This window comes from Squalius cephalus, assembly GCF_949319135.1.
Source record: "Squalius cephalus genome assembly, chromosome: 11".
Taxonomy (NCBI): domain Eukaryota; kingdom Metazoa; phylum Chordata; class Actinopteri; order Cypriniformes; family Leuciscidae; genus Squalius; species Squalius cephalus.
In genome coordinates, this window is record NC_137132.1 from 24,167,470 (window position 1) to 24,189,472 (window position 22,003).

The 22,003-nt window shown below is 36.0% G+C and overlaps 1 protein-coding gene across 2 annotated transcripts in view; it reads left to right on the plus strand.

Annotated features, from left to right (window-relative positions):
- Positions 1–22,003, plus strand: part of egfem1 (EGF-like and EMI domain containing 1) — a 55,977-nt gene that overhangs the window by 2,110 nt on the left and 31,864 nt on the right. For both annotated transcript variants that reach the window (XM_079884993.1, XM_079884994.1), the window contains exons 2-5: positions 970–1,104; positions 6,458–6,567; positions 6,639–6,743; positions 16,181–16,303. In XM_079884993.1, the coding sequence (XP_079741119.1) occupies positions 970–1,104; positions 6,458–6,567; positions 6,639–6,743; positions 16,181–16,303 (473 nt within the window). The remainder of the gene's footprint in view (positions 1–969; positions 1,105–6,457; positions 6,568–6,638; positions 6,744–16,180; positions 16,304–22,003) is intronic.

A 22,003-nucleotide genomic window follows, 5' to 3' on the forward strand; every position in this document is an offset into this window, starting at 1 on the left:
GACAAAACTATAACATGTGGTCCCCAGTCCTGAATATGTGGTTATCCCAGTGAGGAACACGTGCATATTGGTATCCGTATGTCTGTTTACTGTCAGCTGACAGCTATGGTGCACACATGCTAACCCACATATATGTTCTTCTGTGAGCATTTATGATGAAATTGCTAATTATGACATCATTAAAAGAGGGGCTTTGATGTTAAAAGTCCAAAATGAGACAAAATGAGGAAAGTGCCCCCTATATGCAATTGATTTACTCTAAAGGAGTAGTTCACCCAAAAATGAAAATTACGTCACCATTTACGCACCCTCATGTCGTTAAAGACTTTCATTATTTTTAATGAGAGATTTCTATCCTTCCATTGACAGTCCACGCAACTACCACTTTGGTGCTTCAAAAAGTTCATAAAGAGATCGTAAAAACTAATCCATATGAATTAAGCGGTTTAGTCCAAACTTTCTGAAGGGACTCGATCACTTTATATGCTGAAAAGATATAGGCAATTATTCACATATAAACATTCATCAACGCACACATCTTCTCATCTTTCAGGCTAACAGGTTTGTCATACGTGTCTTTGTGTGTCATGTCTTTTTTCAGTGAGGAGTCCGATATTACAGGACAATACCGTAAAATACATTATAACAGAAGCAGACTAAATTATAAAATACAATAAAAGTAGTTTACAGTGCTAAATTGAATTACAGTACTGTAAATCAAAATATAGTAACTTGCTGGCAACCATGCTGCCAGTAATGTACTGTAAAAATACAAGAAAATAGTTAACAATGAGGTTCATTCTCGTGTTACGCAGCACGTTTGAGCTTCAGCAAGAACCAATGAGGTTTATTCTCGTGTTACGCATCACGCAACACACTGAGGTTCATTTATAGGGTTTTATAGGGTTAAGTATAAAAGTATATATATGTATTGAAGTATAGTTGATGAACTTTTTCACTGTTTCTCAGGCCAAATGTGTGTGAGGAGCAGGAGATGTCTATGCTGGGAGTGAGGCAACCGTGTGTTCAGGCGTTTACCCGTATGGTGAAGGTGTGGCGGCAGGGCTGTTCTTCTCAGCACTGGTGCATGGGCTACGAGAGGAGGTGAGACACACTCCAACAAAAACCATTTACATTATTTCCATGTTTAAACATCTCTCAGTCATTATCCTTTAAATCATTTCCTCTTATTACTATTTCCCCCGAACAATAATCTCTTAAGTCAGAGCAGTGACTTTTAATTAAGAGATTTGCTTTCCTACCATTTAGTAGAACCAAATTTGCCAATTACCATAGCAGATGCTTTCCATTGACTTAAGTACACTGATTTGAAAGCTCTTCTAAGTGATTTGCACATGGTGATTTAATAGGAGTCATAATAACCAACTATTGCTCCTCTGAAAGCAGACCTAATTTCACACTCTTCGTCAACATATGTTCTTATTAAACATAAGACTTCTATCTGGCATGCTGAATTTTGACCTGCTGATCAATTTAGCCAAGAAAATTGGGCAAAACACAGTAACTACGACAACACTGAAACAGGAGAAAAATAGCTTAAAAGCTTTAAAGGTAAATTTGTTTTTATTCTGAGCACTGTCACAGGAAAGTATGGAAGCTTGTTTCCGCCACTGAATAATAAATAAATAATAATTGCGACTTTTTATCTCACAATTCTGACTTTTTTTCTCACAATTGCGATATATCAAGTCAGAATTGTGACTTTTTTTCTCAGAATTTCGAGATGTAAAGTCGCAATTCTGAGAAATAAAGTCGCAATTCTGAAATAAAGTCGCAATTGGGAGATATAAAGTCAGAATTGCATGATATAAAGTCGCAATTGCGTGTTATAAAGTCAGAATTGTGAGATATAAACTATTCTGAGGTAAAAAAAAAAAAAAAAGTCCGTCTTTTTTCCCCTTAGAATTGGACTTTATATCTCACAATTCTGAGAAAATATGTCAGAATTGCTTGATATAAACTCGCAATTATGTGTTATAAAGTCAGAATTGCGTGATATAAAGTCGCAATTGCGAGAAAAAAAGTCAGAATTCTTACTTTATAACACGCAATTTTGACTTTATATCTCGCAATTATTTCTGACTTTATAACACGCAATTGCGACTTTATATCTCGCAATTCTGACTTTATAACACGCAATTGCGACTTTATTTCACGCAATTCTGACTTTATATCTCGCAATTCTAACTTTATAACGCGCAATTGCGACTTTATTTCACGCAATTCTGACTTTATATCTCACAATTCTGAGAAAGAAAGTCAGATTTGCGAGATGTAAACTCGCAATTGTGAGATAAAAAGTCGCAATTATCTTTTTTTTTTTTTTTTTGGGCGGAAACAAGCTTCCATAGGGAAAGAGCTCATTGGTTCAAAGAAAGAAAGAATATATTGCAAAATAATGCAGTAGCCTACTATTGGAAGTAGGCCTACAAAAAAACTTAATTATGTAACACAATAGAAACTAATTCCAAACAATTTTACACATATTTATGCTATTAATTATTTTATAGCTATATATAGCATTTTACGAAGGTGATCTCTAGAGGGGGTCACGAGAATGATCATATTTTACACCTAAAAGATTTAAAACCACTGGACTAGAGAACCGCTTGCACTGTGAATCGTTTAGAATGGTCATGTGAACTGGTTCAAAAGATTAATTGAAAAGACTCGACTCAAACCAACGACGCGTTCACAAATCGGTTAGGTTCTTCTCACAGAATGCATCGCTTTTTTTGTTCCACTATGCTGCTTTTTAAATGCACTAGACTCTGCGCCACGTCTGTCTGCTTTTCAGCGTTTTTTGCGCATTCAGATCACGTTTTTAAGTTAAAAGAGGTTCAACAATCGGAAGATTTGGCAAGTATTGTGAGCGCGTTTAGAGTACACTGATTCTTGGGAATTTGGATAAAACATGTCCCACGAAGAAAAGTGCTAATTCTGTTGGAAATTAATAACATTTTCATGAATAAAAAGAATCAAGGTTATAATCAGGGGGTCCTTTGCACATATGTAAGGTTATTTTATAGGTTTATTTTTAATTTGTATTAATTTAATGATTATATGCTGGCCCATTGCCTACAAAATCAGTTGTCCTCGGATAGGAGATAATCATTTCAACTTGATTAAAAAAACAAAACGTAATAATTAAATTGAAAAATATCTTTACCACATGAAAGAGTACATAGTAAATATTGTTCAAACCTCACTGTTTGTAGTTTTTAATACATATTACAATTATTTTGTGGTTGCTCAAAATGTGTCCCACATATTCGTCACCACCGTCAGATATTTATAAAAAGCAATAAAATCAGGCAACTACAAGGTCAACTTAATTCCTGGGGACCCCATTTTCAAACCTTCAACTCTTCTGCATGCTTCAAGATCACTCAAGCTCCTGTAAGTTTGCTAATTTCTCTTAGACTTGTTCATATTTTTGGACACTGCTACTGTCACAACCATAACATGTCAACACCGTCTCTTTTGTATAAAAAAATATTAGATTAGATTATGACATAAATGTATACTTTTTAAGAAGAGGTCTGAAGTAGATAGCAACAGAGGGAAAAAAAGATGGCTAATGTGAACAACTCATGCATATCATGTGAAAGAGTAGATTTTGTCACCACCGTCATACGTCACCACCGTCAGGTTTTCTGTCTGACGGTGGTGACGTACAGTCTGACGGTGGTGACAAAAACCTCCAAATGGTCCTCAACGAAGGCTAGAATATAATTGTTGATCACAATAAATACCAATATGGCCTGTAATGTTTCATTAACCTGTTTTATATTTGTATTTATGTAATTCTCCCTATATTTCTTACATACAGGCCTACACCGCATGCTACTATTAAGCAATATAGCACGAGTGAGAGTGAGGATGTTCGTGGATATCCATGAACATCCTCACGAACACAAGTTTCTCTAAAACGCCTTGGGAGATTGCTTATGGTAGAGAAATGAACATTAAATTCACGGGAAACAGCTCTGGTGGACATTCCTGCAGTCAGCATGCCAATTGCAGGCTCCCTCAAAACTTGCAACATCTGTTGCAATGTGCTGTGTGATGAAACTGCACATTTTAGAGTGGCCTTTTATTGTGGCCAGCCTAAGGCACACCTGTGCAATAATCATGCTGTCTAATCAGCATCTTGATATGCCACACCTGTGAGGTGGATGGATTATCTCGGCAAAGGAGAAGTGCTCACTAACACAGATTTAGACAGATTTGTGAACAGTATTTGAGAGAAATAGGCTTTTTGTGTACATAGAAAAAGTCTGAGATCTTTGAGTTCAGCTCATGAAAAATGGGGGCAAAAACAAAAGTGTTGCGTTTATAATTTTGTTCAGTGTAATTAGACCGGACCTAACTGCGGTATAACCATTGGTAACCTTCCCTCTCTCTCAATTCACTATTATGCCATGTTCATTTGGCTTACGTCATTTGGGATGCACATAGTGCACCTACTAACTACCTATATAGCACATACAATATCCCTTGTAGGCTATGCATCTCCCATGACTAAAGCCAAATGAAAATGGCATGACAACATTTAACCAAATCTAACATTCACTGTAATTCCCCCCCAATTTCATAGTCATTACTCTAGGTCAACTTTGACTTTGTGTATTTTAGGAAGTTATGGCTAGGTAGCAGCGATCTGTGGAGGAGAAGAAACAGGGAATATCAAAAGAAGCGGAGAGAGATAATACACAGTGAGGCAGAGTTAAAGCAGAACTCGGCAACTCTAGTAATTTCTTCGCTGATCTTCACTTTTGTTGTAGTGTGTTTTCTCAAAGAGCTCCCCCTACAGCTGTGGGCCGTATATTTCACAACACAGTCGTAAAAAAAACTCACTTGAGGCACCCTCCTCCCCCTTTCTACCACTGCTCACGTGCATATGTTATTATCGTAGCCGGCCAACTTTGTCGTGTGGAGCTATGTCTACCGAGGTGGGTAATACATCATACACAGTATCATATGGCATGTGTTTATGTCGAATTGCCGTAAAGCAGTTCGTGTTTCTCGCTTCTCGTTCTCGCTTCTCACGAGACTTCCAATTTCTATCTTGCCGGGACGGTAGTCCCCAAGTTGCAAGGTTGGTTTTCCGCATGGGAACGCTTGGGGGAGCGGGGAAAGTCACCAATATCACCAGAACAGGTTTTTTAACCATCCAAATTATTTCTAGACAGTTTTATTAAGTTAAAAAAGTTGCCAAGTTCTCCTTTAAAGGAGGAATACCTCAGAACGGAAAGGCAAAGATGGAAGAAGAGGGTGGAGGAAGGGAAGCTAAAAAAATAGCAATGACTTGAATGAAAGGGAAAAGAGAAGTCAGAGAAAGGCTTGGAAACATAGACAAAAAGTATCAAGAGAACGTAAGAGAAAGGGCTCAGATCACCTAGAAACTCCCCCAAACAGCCCGGTGGATCAGGCCATACTCGATCCAACTCGGAGTAGGCAGGCTAAATGTTTATCACAGTGCTCAGGATTGTTATTTTTTGGACCAAATAGTTAAATAAAGTTGTTAAGCAAGAAGCCATTGACTTGAGTTGTATAAATTTTGGAATTGTATGTTGTAATGAGGCCACTGTCACCACCGTCAGATTAGTGTCACCACCGTCAGTTCTAAAGTCACCACCGTCAGAGGGAGTTTTATTTGTTTTAAATGAATATGCTTACAATATGTTTCTTCAGTGCTGTTGAGTTATTAAAGTAATGTTATCTTTTAATACAAAAAATATGTTTGTTAAATAAAAAAACATAACTTTTTCTATTTAGGCTTAAAATAAACGTTGTATGATGTTAGATCTTTTAAAGGGGTACACGTGAAACAGTATAAAACATGAAAAAAAGTGAATATTTAACACTGAACAGCAAATATGTGTACTAAGAATGCCAGATAATGATTTAAAAACTCTAAATACATATTAGACCAAATAAATAAAAAATGATTTGCTTTTTATTGTGTCTGACGGTGTTGACAAAAACAAAGTAATAACTGGAAAAACGCCTATTTTATGAAAAAAATACAAAATGAGGAGGTTGCACCGATATATTGCTGAACAGCCAAGACCTTGGTCAATAATAATATATCTTCAGATTTTGTAATTTTACTAACTTTTTATTTTCAAAATTAAAACCTGTTTTATCCAAATTCCCAAGAATCAGTGAGTAGCAACTGTATAATTTGACGGCTCTTCCTGTTATTACGTTATTTCCGGAGCACAGAAAGAACAATACATATTTTGTGGTTAATGTTTTAAAAAATTCCTCTTTTATTTGAGCAATGTTATGTAGGACTATGTCTCATTTGTCATCGTCAAACAATTTTTAATTATTATTCTATGTTGCATTAGGCCTATATCAGCCTCTACACATAACCTATATTAACTCTATTTCTGCATCTATTTCTCTATCTGTATGTCTATCTCAGGACAGGCTATTATACAGTGTATAGGCAGGTGTATAGTATGGAGATGCAAACAGTCTACAGGTGTTGCCCAGGATGGATGCAGAGAGGGGAAGAGAGAGGCTGTCTTCATAGTGAGTATCATAACACTGTATGTGTGTGTGTTATGGATACAGAGATTCTGAACAGTGCGTGTTATCTACAGGAGTGTGTTCTTCTGGTACCTGCTTTAACGGTGGGATGTGCTCTGAGACCAGTGATCAGCTATGTCAGTGTCCAGAAGGGTTCGAAGGAACGCGCTGCCAATACGGTGAGTCTTTCATGCCTTTTGAAGGGGTTGAAGTTTCAGCGCATGAATAGTGGCTTATTTATCTTTTGAATGTTCAAGAATGGGTTCAGTGGTCATATCTTCATTGATCTGTTTTAGGTCTGCTGCATGGGTCAAGCTGTTGGCGTTTATGCATATGAGTTTGTGTTGATGCATCTGTACATTAGAGTGTTGTATATTTCTAAGTGGAGGTCAACTGGTGTCTTTGAAGCTTGTTTCCCTGGTGTTTCTCCTCCCACACTCTTTCCGCCACCTGTGAGTGCACTAAAGTGAGTTTTCTCAGGCAAACGTCACTGTGGTTTGTTAGATTCTCACTTGTTTCTGCCTCTCATGGTTTGTTTTGACAGCAGATGTGAGGTTTTCACACTGTGAGGTGTCGAATGAGAGTGTATGTGTTCTGGTGGTAAACATGGTTTACCAGATCTGGTTATCTGTTTAATAGCAAAGAGTTTGACTTCAATTGAAATCAGCAGAGTAAATATGCCTGTGAGCATTGAAGAAGCCTCCACACAGTAGTATGTGAATGAGATTTCGAGTTTGTGTCTTAACAGTAAACCTCTAAGTTTAGTCAGTGATTTGTGTGTGTGTGATCTGCCTAAAGCAGCTTTCCTGCTGCGGTTTTGTGCTGAGATGGAGGTTTATGCTCCTAAAATGCTTTCTCAGAGTTTCTAAAATTAAAGTTTTCTTCTGCATGTCTGTAAGGCTGATGGCTAAACAGTACGACGGTGAAATGACTGTGATGAAAAATGTCTTTTCCATGTTGGACTGGTAAACCCATTAAGCTCATTTGACTCTGAGACTGTGTATATGTGCATGTGGAAGAATGTTTTTACAGTGCTCTCTTTCAATAGACGCTGCCACTGTAGCCCAGGACACGCTAGCTCATCTGCCCTTTCCTGTTGGACTGATGTGCTGTGTTTAAAGGCCACTGGCCACGTCTCAGTTCTGAGAGAGAGAAAGCAGGGAATACTATTCATAGAATAAGAAAGTTGAAGGAGTAATGTACCCTCATGTTGTTCCAAACCTGTAGGACTTACTGTCTTCCGTGGAACAAAAAACGAGATGTTCAATAGAATGTTCAAGCTGTTCTTTATAATAAAAGTGAATAGTGACCAGAGGAGCTGTCAAACTAAGGAACAGTCACCACAAATGTATCATAAAAGATGTGCATAGACTATTTTTATGGTACTTTTATAGTGTTCTTTGATCATTTTTGAAGCTTGACAGCTGCTGATGTTTTATAGGCAGAGCAGTGTGAATATTATTCAAAATAAATTGAAAATAAAACTAGGGCTGTCAAACGATTAATCGCGATTAATCGCATCTAAAATAAAAGTTTGTGTTTACATAATTTATGTCTGTGTACGGAGTATAATTTTCTATATACACATGCATATATATATTTAAGAAAATGTGTTATTTATATATAAAATATTTATATATAATATAAATTATGTATAATATAAATATATATACACAGTATATACATGCAAATATTTCTTAAATATATACATGCATGTGTGTGTATTTATATATAGAAAATAATTATACACCGTACACACACATTGTATTATGTAAAAACAAACTTTTATTTTGGATGCGATTAATCGCGATTAATCGTTTGACAGCCCTAAATAAAACATTGTCATGAGTTTATAATGACAATGCCTAACTATGTTTTCATCTTTGTTTTGTTTTTTAAATGTATGAACATTACATATAAACACACACCTGTGCCTTAGAGGTATTTATTTAGATATTAGAGGACAATTTAATCACTCTTTAATAGAACAGAGACTACTGTTAACTATTAACTATGACTTTGCCTCAATAAACTCCTAATTGCTGCTTATTAATAGTTATTGAGGTAGTTGTTAAGTTTAGGTATTGGGTATGATTAAGGGATGTAGAATATGGTCATGCAGAAAAAGGAATGAATATGTGCTTTATAAGTACTAATAAACAGCCAATATATCCTAGTAATATGCATGCTAATAACAACTAGTTAATAGTGAGAATTGGACCCTAAACTGAAGTGCTACCGATATATTAAGTATCAACTAGTATTAATTGATTTAAGTCTCAACATTGTTTCAGATTTTTCTCCTCAAATTGCTTAGAAGAAATGAAAATAGACACATGAGACAATTGTTGACAAACAGTATAAAGCTAGAAAATTAATTTGGTCATAAGATCTCAGATCATTTGGTCTTGAAATCTTTTGAGGAAGGCTACAAAAAGTCTTCATTTACTCTCCATTTAAAAATGTAAAATATTGTGCTGTTCTATTAAACAACAGTGTCTTCCTGATGGGGTTGAAGAGACTCATGGGAAACAAGCTCTTCACTGTCCATTACTGCAACTTCCCTGTTTACAGGTTTACAATATGTGCTAAGCGGACAGTGTTTAAAGATGTGTCTGTGTGTGCTGAGTGTGTTTGAGACAGTTTGCCTGAGGGTTTCCTTTCCTCCATCTTGTTTGCTCTACACTGGAGTTAAGAGCTACAACCCCACTGAGGGTCCTGACTCTACATACTTCCCTGGAATACCACAGAGTATTGAGGAGTTCAAGAGTTACTGATCCACAAACAACTTGTTTAGGCACCTCTATAAATTGGGTCACATATCTTACATTCTTTGCATGGACACACACAGATATCCATATATTATATTCTTATATAGTCCAGTTGACATCTTTATAATTTCAGTACAGATCCAGCCTCACTGTTTTGAATGTAGAAAGGCATCATTTCATTTAAAGGGATAGTTCACCAAAAAATGAAAATCCAGTCATCATTTACTCACCAAACCTGAATGGCTTTATTTCTTCTGCAGAACATAAAAGATGATGTTGTTGTTTTGGACCCTATTGACTTTCATTATGGACAAAAAAAGTTCAAACATTCTTTAAAATATCTTCTTTTGTTTTCCACAGAAGATATAAAGTCATACATGTTAGGAATGATATGAGGGTGAGTAAATAATGTGAGAATTTTCAGTTTTAGATGAACTATCCTTTAATCGTTCATAATGTTACACAATTTTGAGTGTTAATGTAATGTACATGTATAATGTAATATGTATATCGACATAGCCAAAATAAACGCATTTAATATATTTGTTTTCATAGCCTTGGAGGACAACATTGGGACAGCAATTATATACATTTTGTAATAATTAATAATTTTTGGATTTTTCATCTGATTAATCAAATAAATAATCAACAGATTAACTGATTATCAAAATAATTGTTATTTGCAGCAGTACTTACGATTTTTTTTGGCTGGCTAACCTAGCAACCAGTCAGAAAACCCTACATGCTTAAAAATAAAGGTTTTTTTATTGGCATCTATGGTTCCATTAAGAACCTTAAACATCCATGAAACCTTGCCATTGCACAAAGGTTTCTTAGTGAAAGAGGGTTCTTCAGATCATTAAAATCATTCTTTTATGATTTGAAAGTTTCTTTGGGAAACCAAAATGGTTCTTCTATGGCACTGTAGCATCATGGCACAGACTTCTGCATGAGCAAGCGCCAAAAATGTAAGGATCTTGTTGGCCAATATTGTTTTCCCCCTGTCTGCATGGCCTTGATTATGTCCGTAGAAAATAACATTCATTTCAGAGCCGGAGAAAGTTTTAATGAATAACAGAATAACATGTCCTGATCAATCATGCGCAATGAGACCCGGAACATTTATTAAGAAAGAGTCAATTGTTTTTCCAGTTTTCCACTTTCTCACTACTCTATTCAATGTCTTTATCCTTCAGTTCACTCACCTTTTCTGAACTAATTATGATTGAGGTCCTCAGATAGATTACTTTCTGTTCAAAAGCTTGCTTATCCAGGACGGACAGACCTTTCAGTGTAAGTCGTACTGACATGCTCCATATGCTGGTTTGGTGAGAAACTCCTATTTGAACAAGAACTTCACTGCTGCAGGACGCTCTGGCAATGAAATCAGCGTCCTTGAGAGTGAGGAGTGAGTTTCCTGGTCAAAAGGTTATATCTTGAGTGAGTCTGGCACATTTAAAACTTTATTCAAGTGAGATCTTCAGAAGAAAATGAATTTAACGTCTCCACTCAGCAGGTGATCTCAGTTGAGAGAGAAACATGAACCGGTTGTGTGTGTGCGCTGGAATGTTCTGTTGCTTTTAACACGAAACCCTCTAGACCCCTAAAGATCTGTCTTTATACAGTATTATTAGCGGTCAATATTCAGTGTTATAAATGAAATACAAGTTATTGAAGGAAAATTAGTATTGCTTATTAGTGATTCATGAAACTTAGACTAAATGGAGCTTTCAACTTTGTCTCAGATCATGTTTCTTCTAAAATTCCTTATAGGAGAAATAAATAGACAAAATAGAGACACAGAAAAAGTAGAGTGCTATAAAATTGATCTTGATAGCAGATAACAAGTTGGAAGACCGTTTATATTGACTTTTGATTGCAGACTTTGGTTGGCTAATATGAGCACATTTGAGACATCTCTTCTGAAACTCTTGAAGAGACAAAAGTGAGATTAACTAGTGCAATATGGTCTTTAATATTTTTGTTCTTAGAGGAAACAGTTGAAATATTTAGAGGGATCTTCTTGATATATTAATATAAGTAATATAATTGATACTTTCAGCAAGGACACATTAAATTGATCAAGAGACAGTAATTTATAATAATTTACAATATTACTGTTTTTCATGGAACCTAGTGACTTCTTAATGACCTCTTACTGACCTTCTTAATGACCTCTTACTGACCACATTTTGTCTAAGTAGGCTTGTTAGGTCTTGAAACACAGTCATGGCTATATAGTTTGTGAATCTTCATATGTGATTACCAAAATGGTGGTAATTTGTTTTCTCTTCATAATTAGTTATTTTGATGGAGTCAGTAAAGCACCTGTTACTTAATATTTGATCGATTATTGAAACATCCTGTTGGTAGCTGTATACAGATCATCCGTTAATTGCGGAAACGCGTAATTAATGTGCAAATGCTTGCCAGATGTTTCAAAGTCCCTTGCTGTTTGAAAAGAAGTCATGCTTGAATGTGAGGCCTGGTTTGGATATGTGTGTTTATGTAGGATAATACAGGGCCAAATGCAATGATCTGTGTGATCACTATACAACAGAATACACGCTGAGAGATGGGCAGACAGTTGCTGTACAGTTACAGTATACACACAACTATCTTTTTCTCTGATCGGACACACAGTTAGCTCAAACGTTTTGTAACTGCTCTGTCTAACCCATTAAAGAGGATTTCCCAAAGAAAGGACAGGGGATATTCATGAGAAACTGCTGCTTTTCCTCGAAGCATTCATAACCCTGAGAGATAACCAAATGACTTTACCATGCATTGAGACAAAGTAAAAGGAATTAGAGAGTATGAAAATACCCAATCTTTATTGTGTTATGTTTCCTTTGAGACTCATTTGTGCATTTAAAAGCAGTAAGAGTTTATGTCTAAAATTAAAAGGTCTACAATAATCCTCTTATTTGCTTCTGAGGGGAAAAAGACACTATGTAGGGACCTTGTGAGGTCTTGTCAGGTGTCGTCTGCAGAACGTATCAGGCCAGTTGTACTGAGATCCCCGGAAAGAGGAAAGATAGCTACGGTTATTAGATTTCCGTTCACCTCTGATCGCTCTGGCCCAGAAATTACGGCCATCAGTTTATATGTAATGCATATCAGAACAAGTCAGAAAGAGATGTGTTTTATATAGCTGAATGAATTCATGGATTGTCAAAAATCCCATACATTAAAATACTCATGAGAGGAGTCTTGGGAGCTGGTCCATTTTAACTTGAGCCAATAACCAACCAGAACACCAGCAAATAATAACACGCTGGCAAACACACAGAATAACATTGCAATGGGGTGCACAATCTCCAGTGACAATTTATATATATATATATATATATATATATATATATTTACACATCAAATATTTTGCAAATATAAAATATTGTAATTTTTTTTAAATGTATGGATATGTTTAAACCTCGGTTATTTTAATTTATTTGTAAATGTTACATTTTTTTATATTGCTATTTAAGACTCTGTATATAAAATCCTTTGTTTCTGATCTGCAACAAAGATCAACCAAGTCCATTCCCCCCAAATAAAAAAAAAACATGTTTTATCTAATTGGGCAAAATTCAGCTAGTTGGGTATATTTAGGAGACAATTACACTTTAAAGCATCCATGTCAAAACAAACCTGGAAAGAGACGAGGATTTGGGGAGAAAAACAACAGATTCTTAGTGCATTCCAGTGATATATATCGTAAATTAAATCAGGAGAGAACTATGGAAGCTTGTTTCCGCCACAGAATAAAACATTTAAAAAGATAATTGCGACTTTTTATCTCACAATTGTGAGTTTACATCTTGCAATTCTGACTTTATTTCTCAGAATTGCGAGATATATGAATTGCGTGAAATAAAGTCGCAATTGCGTGTTATAAAGTCAGAATTGCGTGAAATAAAGTCGCAATTGCGTCTTATAAAGTCAGAATTTTGACTTTTTTTCTCGCAATTGCGACTTTTTATCACGCAATTCTGACTTTATAATACGCAATTGGGAGATCTAAAGTCAGAATTGCATGATATAAAGTCGCAATTGCGTGTTATAAAGACAGAATTGTGAGATATAAACTATTCTGCTGTAAAAAAAAAAAAAAGTCCGTCTTTTTTTTTCATCTTAGAATTGGACTTTATATCTCACAATTGTGAGTTTATATCCTGATTCTTTTCTTTTTCCATTTGTATTCTGCTGCTATTTAAAAGATAATTGCGACTTTTTATCTCACAATTGCGAGTTTACATCTCGCAATTCTGACTTTATTTCTCAGAATTGTGAGATATAAACTCACAATTGTGAGATATAAAGTCCAATTCTATAATAATAATAATAATACATTTTATTTATTTGGCGCCTTTCTGGACACTCAAGGTCGCCAATTCTAAGATGAAAGACTTTTTTTTCTAAGACTTTTTTTTTTTTTTTTTACAGCAGAATAGTTTATATCTCACAATTCTGAGAAAAGATGTCAGAATTGCGAGATATAAACTCAATTCTGACTTTATAACACGCAATTGCGACTTTATTTCACGCAATTCTGACTTTATATCTCGCAATTCTGAGAAATAAAGTCAGAATTGCGAGATGTAAACTCGCAATTGTGAGATAAAAAGTCGCAATTATCTTTTAAATAGCAGCAGAATACAAATGGAAAAAGAAAAGAATCAGGAGGAAAAGAATGCAGTGACTGAAAAGAGCTCTTGCCATAGATATTCTTCTTGTTATATCACGTCAGTCACATTAAAAATACCAAGCATTACGTTATTCTCTCGAAGTCTGAACATGAGAACATGAATGAAATTATACAGCCCATTAAATCAAACTGACACGGATTCATTTCAGTCTTTTTGAGTGGAACTTCTCCAAACCGGATGTGCCACTCATAATCTAAAACCCAGTAGGCTCGTCAGGAAAAAGGTGGATAAAGATGTGTTTTTTTAAAAGTTAACTTTTAACTCGAGCACAGCATTTTTAGAAAGTGTTTTATGTGTGAGACACTCCAAAAGATGTGAGGCGCAAGCGTAATGGTAAAATGCATGTTTAATTAAAAAAACATTAGAAAAGTATTGCAGTGGAATACAATAACACATTCTGTGTTGTACATTCTTTGTGGCATTCAATATACAGAATATGTTCAGCTCAAAAACCTCTTTAAAAGATATAAATGTTGACAGAATATTACACAACACAAACTGAATTAGTTCAAAAACCTTTTAAAATGGTCTTTCCATTTGCTTTTCATTTCCTGTTGTTTATTCTTGTTTTATTTCTAGATGTTTTTCATCGCTCTATTCCCTGTTCCTGTTTCCCAGTCAGGGCCAGAGCAAGATTAATGACAGAGGTCTGGATACAAAACAGATCTAGAGGTTGAAAGATTTAAAATGACAATGAGAGCGATCACCAGGTGTGAAACGTGGAAAACAGGGGCCTAAACAAGCTAAACAGATGGCGGAGTGGATGTTTATTCTCAGATGTATTTGTGTGTGTGCATGCCAGTCCTTACACACATTTTAGCCACAGCAAATTAGTTTTGTGAAATCACTTAAAGGCATAGTTCACCCAAGAAAGAAAATTCTGGCATCTTTCTCTGCAAACCTGTATAAGCGAGTGAACAGCACCACAGTTAGAACGCCGAACTTCTCAGAACATCTGCAAATCTGTCCTTGTCTTTCCACAGGAAAGATGTTGTCAGCACTCTGTATTATTATGGCATGTTTGCTTAAGGTCAGTGCCGTGTCGTAGAGTCAAAGGTTGTGAGGGAGAAGAAAACAGAAAGTAGAAAACAGATGGAGATGAGTGAAAATATATATATATGTTCTCATTTGATAACATTCAAAATACAGATTTTTATAATATTAGATAGTTGATGTTCAAATTATAGTCAGATGTGAAGTTCATCTGGTGATGCTGTGTTGCCTTAGAAACCAAGCGTGGGTGTGGCCTGAACCTTCGCTATGGCGACCCATCCTTGGTTTCTGAGGCTTTACAGAAATACACACTAAATAATTGTATTTACTGATTGATTTTTAAGAAAAGTTTCTTTGAACTTATTGTGAAACATTTTTGCTTTCATCGTTTTAAGTTTGTGCAAAAAACTGTCAAGCAGAAGGCAGCTGTTTGGACCAGCTTGTACTGAGTCTGAGCGCTGCATGGTGTGTGTTTGGTTGTGTGGGGGTTTATATAAGTGGGTTTGTTTGTGTGGTTTGTCTGTTTATGTCTGTGTGATGACATTGTTTCACAATTATGTTAAAATGACTGCAAAATGTCCTGTTAACAAAGGCATGAGACAGGAAACATTTTTAGAGAAAGTCTTTCACAGATCTAACCAGGATGCCGGAGAGAGGAAACTAATCAAAATATAAAGAGGAAGTAGATGGATAAAGAAAGACAGATTTTCCAGATGGATTTAAAGTTAAATATTAGAAGGAAATGGGCATCAAATAACAAGAGATGTATTTAATATTTTCAAAAATGGGTGACATTTAAATCAAAATCATCTAAAGTACTTGATAGATGGGAAAAAATGACCAAAACTCAAAATGCAATTTGATTTTGTCTTTTTTCTTATTAGCATATTAATGATTTAATGTTTCCAAAACACAATATAAAGATTGTAATAGTCTATATGGATGCTCAGGGTCTTTCTTTCTTTCTTTCTTTCTTTCTTTCTTTCTTTCTTTCTTTCTTTCTTTTTCTTTCTTTCTTTCTTTCTTTCTTTCTTTCTTTCTTTCTTTCTTTCTTTCTTTCTTTCTTTCTTTCTTTCTTTCTTTCTTTCTTTCTTTCTTTCTTTCTTTCTTTCTTTCTTTCTTTCTTTCTTTCTTTCTTTTCAGATATAAACGAGTGTGCGGACGAGAATGGCGGATGTGAAGGCACGTGCTGTAATACTATTGGCAGTTATTACTGCAGGTGTCCTGATGGTAGTAAACTCGGAGATGATGGGAAATCCTGCCAAGGTAAGCGCACACTCACACTCACATCCGAGTTTATATTATGTTTCTGAAGACAATTAACCTCTCTATAATCAGAGTGACCCGCTTAAAACAAACATTCGAGAAAGGAGCCCACATTATTAAAGGGGTCATAGACTGGATTATTTTAATATTTTATAATGTTTCCCTGGGGTGCCCTTATAATGTTAGTATGATTTTAACATCAAAAATGGTCATAATTTATAAATAAAAGGCATTTTTTCAAGCCTGATTTTAGCCTCTGATTTGAACGCTCTGTTTTAAGGGGCGTGTCTGCTTTGAGACTTCAGTGTAAACGCCCACTGCTGTGATTGGCTGACATGTTTGCATATGCAATAGCTAGTATTACATGTGGAACTCTCTCTAAATCTTTTACTACGTTTTTACTATTACAGCTATCGAGATTAAGGAATCGTGAAAAGTATTGATCGTAATGATCTATTCCCATTACATGAAAGGTTGCAGTGATGAGCATTGAGCAGATGACAGACAGTCTGTTGATCGCGTATAAAATTACACCTCTGGCTTTCACCAAATAACAATGCAAACACGATGTAAATACAGTAAGAGCTTCATTGTACTAACAGAGTCAAGATTTTGTGATGATTGATTTCAACGAGTTTTGGCAAGTGTCCAGATAAACTCGCGCTGTTTGATTGACAGCTTGGGCAATTGGAAAGTGAGTGTTCTTTATATAATTTAATCACAGTTTAAATAAGATTATTTTCATCCTTCTAAGAGAAACGACGTGAAGTTGATTGTTTAGTCACTGGCATGATTTACTGATGCATAAACAGTATTGAACAATATTTTGAGAGATAATCTGTCTGAACTTGAATAATTACATCAGAAATCACTGATCACAGATCAGGCATTAGAATAAACATGACTACTTGCATGTTTGTGGCGTTGCTGGCAGATCCATATCGTAAAAGTCTGTTTGCAAAGCCTGCGCCGAAATTTGCCAAATAATCAACCGTGAAATACACCGAATACAAACAAATAATGCACTGCTGAGACATTCACATTGTTGGGAATGTCAATGTGCCCCCCCCCCACCCCCCCCCCCCCCCCCCCACTATCCTAGCATTAGGATCGTTTGGAAGCTAATGGTATTGATCCTGTATCGATCTTTTCTCGTTCTCATGTCACTGTTCACTAACGCTCCAGTGGGCGGGGCCAAAGCTGAAGTGTGACGTCACAAGTCTCCACTTTTAAGATCCTGTCGTTTGCTGGCCTTGGTTTCAATAAAAGCAGTTTTTGTAATAACAAGAAAGTTTTGAGTTTAGAAACTTACAGGGTATTTTTTTTATCTTAACGGTCAAAGGATCAAGGAACATTTGAATTCTCATTCTATGACCCTTTTAATACCTAAAAATAAGCAGCAGTAAATTAAAGGGGACCTATTATGCAAAATTCACTTTTACATGGTGTTTGAACATAAATTTGTGTCGGCACACCCACACTATAATGATAAAAATCCACCCACTCTTTTTTTAATCCACATAAATCATAAGCTGTGTCTCAGAACAAGCCTTTTGCAGATTCTAGCACATGTGGTCACAAATAATTAGGCCCCGCCCACGACTGCTGACGGACTCCGCCCTATTAGCATAGACCCGCCCTGAGTGAGCTATACACAGTCCGCCATGCTTATCTCCTCGCCAGATTATTTAACAACAGCATTCAAGAAATGTATTCTTAATTAAAGCTACTAAAGTTATTCAGTTAAGAGGAGTGACTGTTTTTCTGTTTTTCTTTAGTTGTTTGATTCATATTAACATCATATTTAGCAGTAGATACTGTATATTACACTGCTTTCACTTTAATACACAGATCTAATATACACATGCGATTTCTTTACTTGCTGTTCACGTTCACAGACATAACCGACTGTGTTTATGTGAACTTGTGTGTATTTGACAGTTTAAGAGCCATAAGACGTGAAAGAGAACTGAATTTAATACTCACGGGATGTGCCTTCTGACATTCAGAAAACCATATATCAGAAGTTTAGACTGATATGGCTTTAAAACGCATGCAGATAATAAACTTTCATGATAATGAAGAACATTCTGAGACTTTTTTGACCAGGTATAGCAATAATACTGTCATGATCATTAGTAAGTTAAGTAAGTAAGTAAAGAGTAGTTTGCAATGCTCTCTGTTAATGATAACCAGGAATTACCCTTTAATCAATCCTGTGCATGTGATTGCATCGGGGGCTTGTTTAAGACCATTAGTTTTGGCTAGGTTTCATCATGAGATGAAAGATGATGTGTAATGGGCTTTGTGTGGGCAATAGTGCCTGAATGTGCTGAGAGAGTCAGTTCTACATATGTGTCCATCTCAGCTGTTAGTGTGTAAGTGTGGGAATGATGATCCGGCCTGCTGTCTCAGGTCCTGCTGGACTGAAAGGCTACAGGTGAGGAAACAGGTGTATGAGAGATGCCACATTTACACCGTAAAGATGGCACAGAAGCACTTCTGAAGTGGCTATTAGGTGTCTTTAGTTTAATGCTGCTCTGAGGTGGCATAAATTCATTTACACAGCAATTTCAATAGGTTAATTTTATTCTAGGGGCTAAGGTGGGTCAGAGCAGGCATCCTTTAGTCTTGCTTTTCATTTAGTCCTGTTTTTTTTTTTTTTTTTCAGCATTATGTCTTTACACCGAATTTTGAGCAGGCACAGAGCAGCCTTAAATCAGCTGTGTAAAGATGCCTAGCTAGAAAAAGAGAGAACAGAACACAGAGTTGCAGCAGTTCTGTTATCAGGTCGTTCTGATGAAGAAATACTATAGAAAATGCAGGCTGGTTAAATTAGTACTGTTAATTTTGTTTTGTTAATTTGATTGTTTATTTGCATGGGCAAATATTTAAGAAAAAAATGTGGAAGTTTGTTTGAAAGATGATTTTTTTTATGAGTTCAACTATATCCACTATCTAGTAATTTATTGTAAATTCACAGTGGTATTTTGTAATTGAAATTTGATAGTCTTCATGTCTTGTAACATGACATGTAAATCTTCTGAGTCTGTAATTGCTGCTTTCGATTTTTAGGAAATAGTCAGATGGATGTAATTGAATTCATTAGAGTCAGAAGGTTTAATTATTGCTAATGAACCACATTCAATAATCCAGTCATGGGGCAGGCAGTACAGCACTTGACCCGTAGTTGACTGCGTACATGTAGGAATCTGTAGGAATTCATCCCATGACAAGAGTCTGACAAAACCCATGTAACACTGAGATTGTAAATGACCTCTCACATAGCTACAATATCATGTATTTTTGAACATTTGCAATGGCTCCCAACAATATATTATTACATTGAAGTAACTTGTGTTGATCTTGGAAAGAGTTCTTTGACAAAGCAGAACGAATTTGGACACACATGTGAATGTGTTCAGCAGACGTTACAGTATATATACTGTACCTAATTACTTAGGAATGAATGATCAGGTATCAGACAGCAGCCGTCTCATTCTAGAACATTGCACATTCCTCTGGGAATTCAGAAGTTTGACATTTTAAAGTTGTTCATATGAACAAAGTTATATTTTCAATACAAAAACTTAAAAACAAGAGTGAGATCTGACAGCTCATTTCTGTTCTCTTCTGTTCTGACAGTGTGAATTTATGATAGGAAATCTGTTTTCAGATTTCAGATGCATAAGATGAATTAACTTTTGTTCACTACAGACTTATCCATAACTCCACAATCCTTACACTTTTCTCCTCAAACATTACCTAAGGCTTCTTTTAAATACGTTTTTAAAAGCAAACATCTGTTAAAGCATTAAAGAATTGTATGGCATGAACAAAAAGGCTGGTCACCATTAATCTCGTGTATATAAGCACATTCCTCATAGTGACAGTTTTACTATTATTATTTATGGAAAATCTCTTATGCATTGAGCATGATAATGTTTCATACAGAACAGAGCGAAAAAGTAATATTTCCAAAAATGTAATGTATTTTCCATGTATTTGATATCTGAAGTACCATGCTTACTAGCAGAAAATCATTGATTTAAATTATTTATAAAATAATATATGAATTATTATTTTGTATTTACCAGTGTTTTTACCAATTGGAATTTTTTTTTTTTTTTTTTTTTTTTTGCTGTACACAGCCCCTATCAGCATCACCAATGCTGTTGCATTTTGACCCACAGCCATATTTAGACATTAAAGGGTTACTTCAGGATTTAGCATTAAGCTTTGTATTAGTAGAAAACCTGTAGTATTTTCGAATTACCATGCTTTCCACCCTCATATCCCCCTGAGACAAGAGATTTATGTATTTTTTGTCTGGAAAAAATCCTCCGATGACGCAAAAATCGTCATTTTGCGTCATCGGAGGATTTTCTGTCCAGAGGCTAAAGACTACAGCCAGTAGATGGCGTTGTTCCGCATGTTTTCAGCCCGCCCATACAGGGTGGGATCTCACTCACAGAATGTACACAGTGTCACTGTCAGCCTCTTTCTTTGGAAGCTAAGCTAGCAGGCTCTTGTTCTGTGGAGAAAGCTGAATAGTAGGAGAAAGCTGAGTAAGTAACCATCCTCCTTTTCCCGGACTTGTCCGGCGGGCGAGATCGTTCAAAATGTCCGGGATTCGGCTTTTGCGTTCTGCGGTCGCCATTCATTGTTTACATGCACACCTTTCAATCTAACTGAATTCATTCCGATTGGTGAATGTGAATGTAGTGTTTACATGAACGCTAAACAAGTGATCGGTTGATGTGCGTTTTACCATTGCTAAGAAAAATTCCCGCTCCTCCGTGAGAGATGCGAGACCCGGCGCGTCTCAGTAATGACGCCACCGGCCTCGCGCCGTTCTCCCGCGGCCGTCAGCCTCGTCCTGCTCGCCACAGTAAACATGATGAATGGCCACTGTAGAACGCAAAAGCCGAATCCCGGACATTTTGTACGATCTCTAAATCCCTCGCAAACTCATCACGTAGGCTAGCTTTGTTGTTTACAACTGCGCACTCTTACCGGTAGGCGTGGCCTCCTAAGGCAGCGAAGCAAGTGCATTCTGGGAGTTGTTGTCTTTCATCCACATAAGCCAAAAATAAATTTTCTGGCTTTTCTCAGTCTAGAAAGCTCCAAATTCAAAAATTTCTTCACATTTCTTCTACTTAAATGACCTATTTTAAATACACATTCATCTTCCCAGAGGTGAAGTATCCCTTTAAGTGAATGAATGAACGAATGAATGAATTTAGAGACAAATGCCCTTTTACAAAGTCTTGATTTTGTTTTTGGGGTCTACTACAGTTGTGATGGCATTATAGAAGAAAACTCAGCTGTTATCTTATAGAAGGTTGCAGGGAGCCAATAATTATAGCCAATGTGTTTTGGAGAAAAACATTGATTTCATAATGTGATTTTTTTTTTCCCCCCCCACATTTTTTGAATGAAAGATCAAAGGGATAAATAATGCAGATTTATTTTTACAGCCATCATATTTACCAGGGGTGCCAATAATTCTGACCACAACTGTAAAATAGGTGTTCACTCTTGAATGTTCAAAAAACACCTTATTTTATTTATTTATTTATTTTTTAATATTTGACATTGTTGCAGCACCCCTCTTTTCAGTCTGTCAGTAACGGTCTATTTAGTTCCAGTCTCTAGGAAGCCACTCCTTCCGAAAAGCGAAGTGTGCTCTGACTGGTC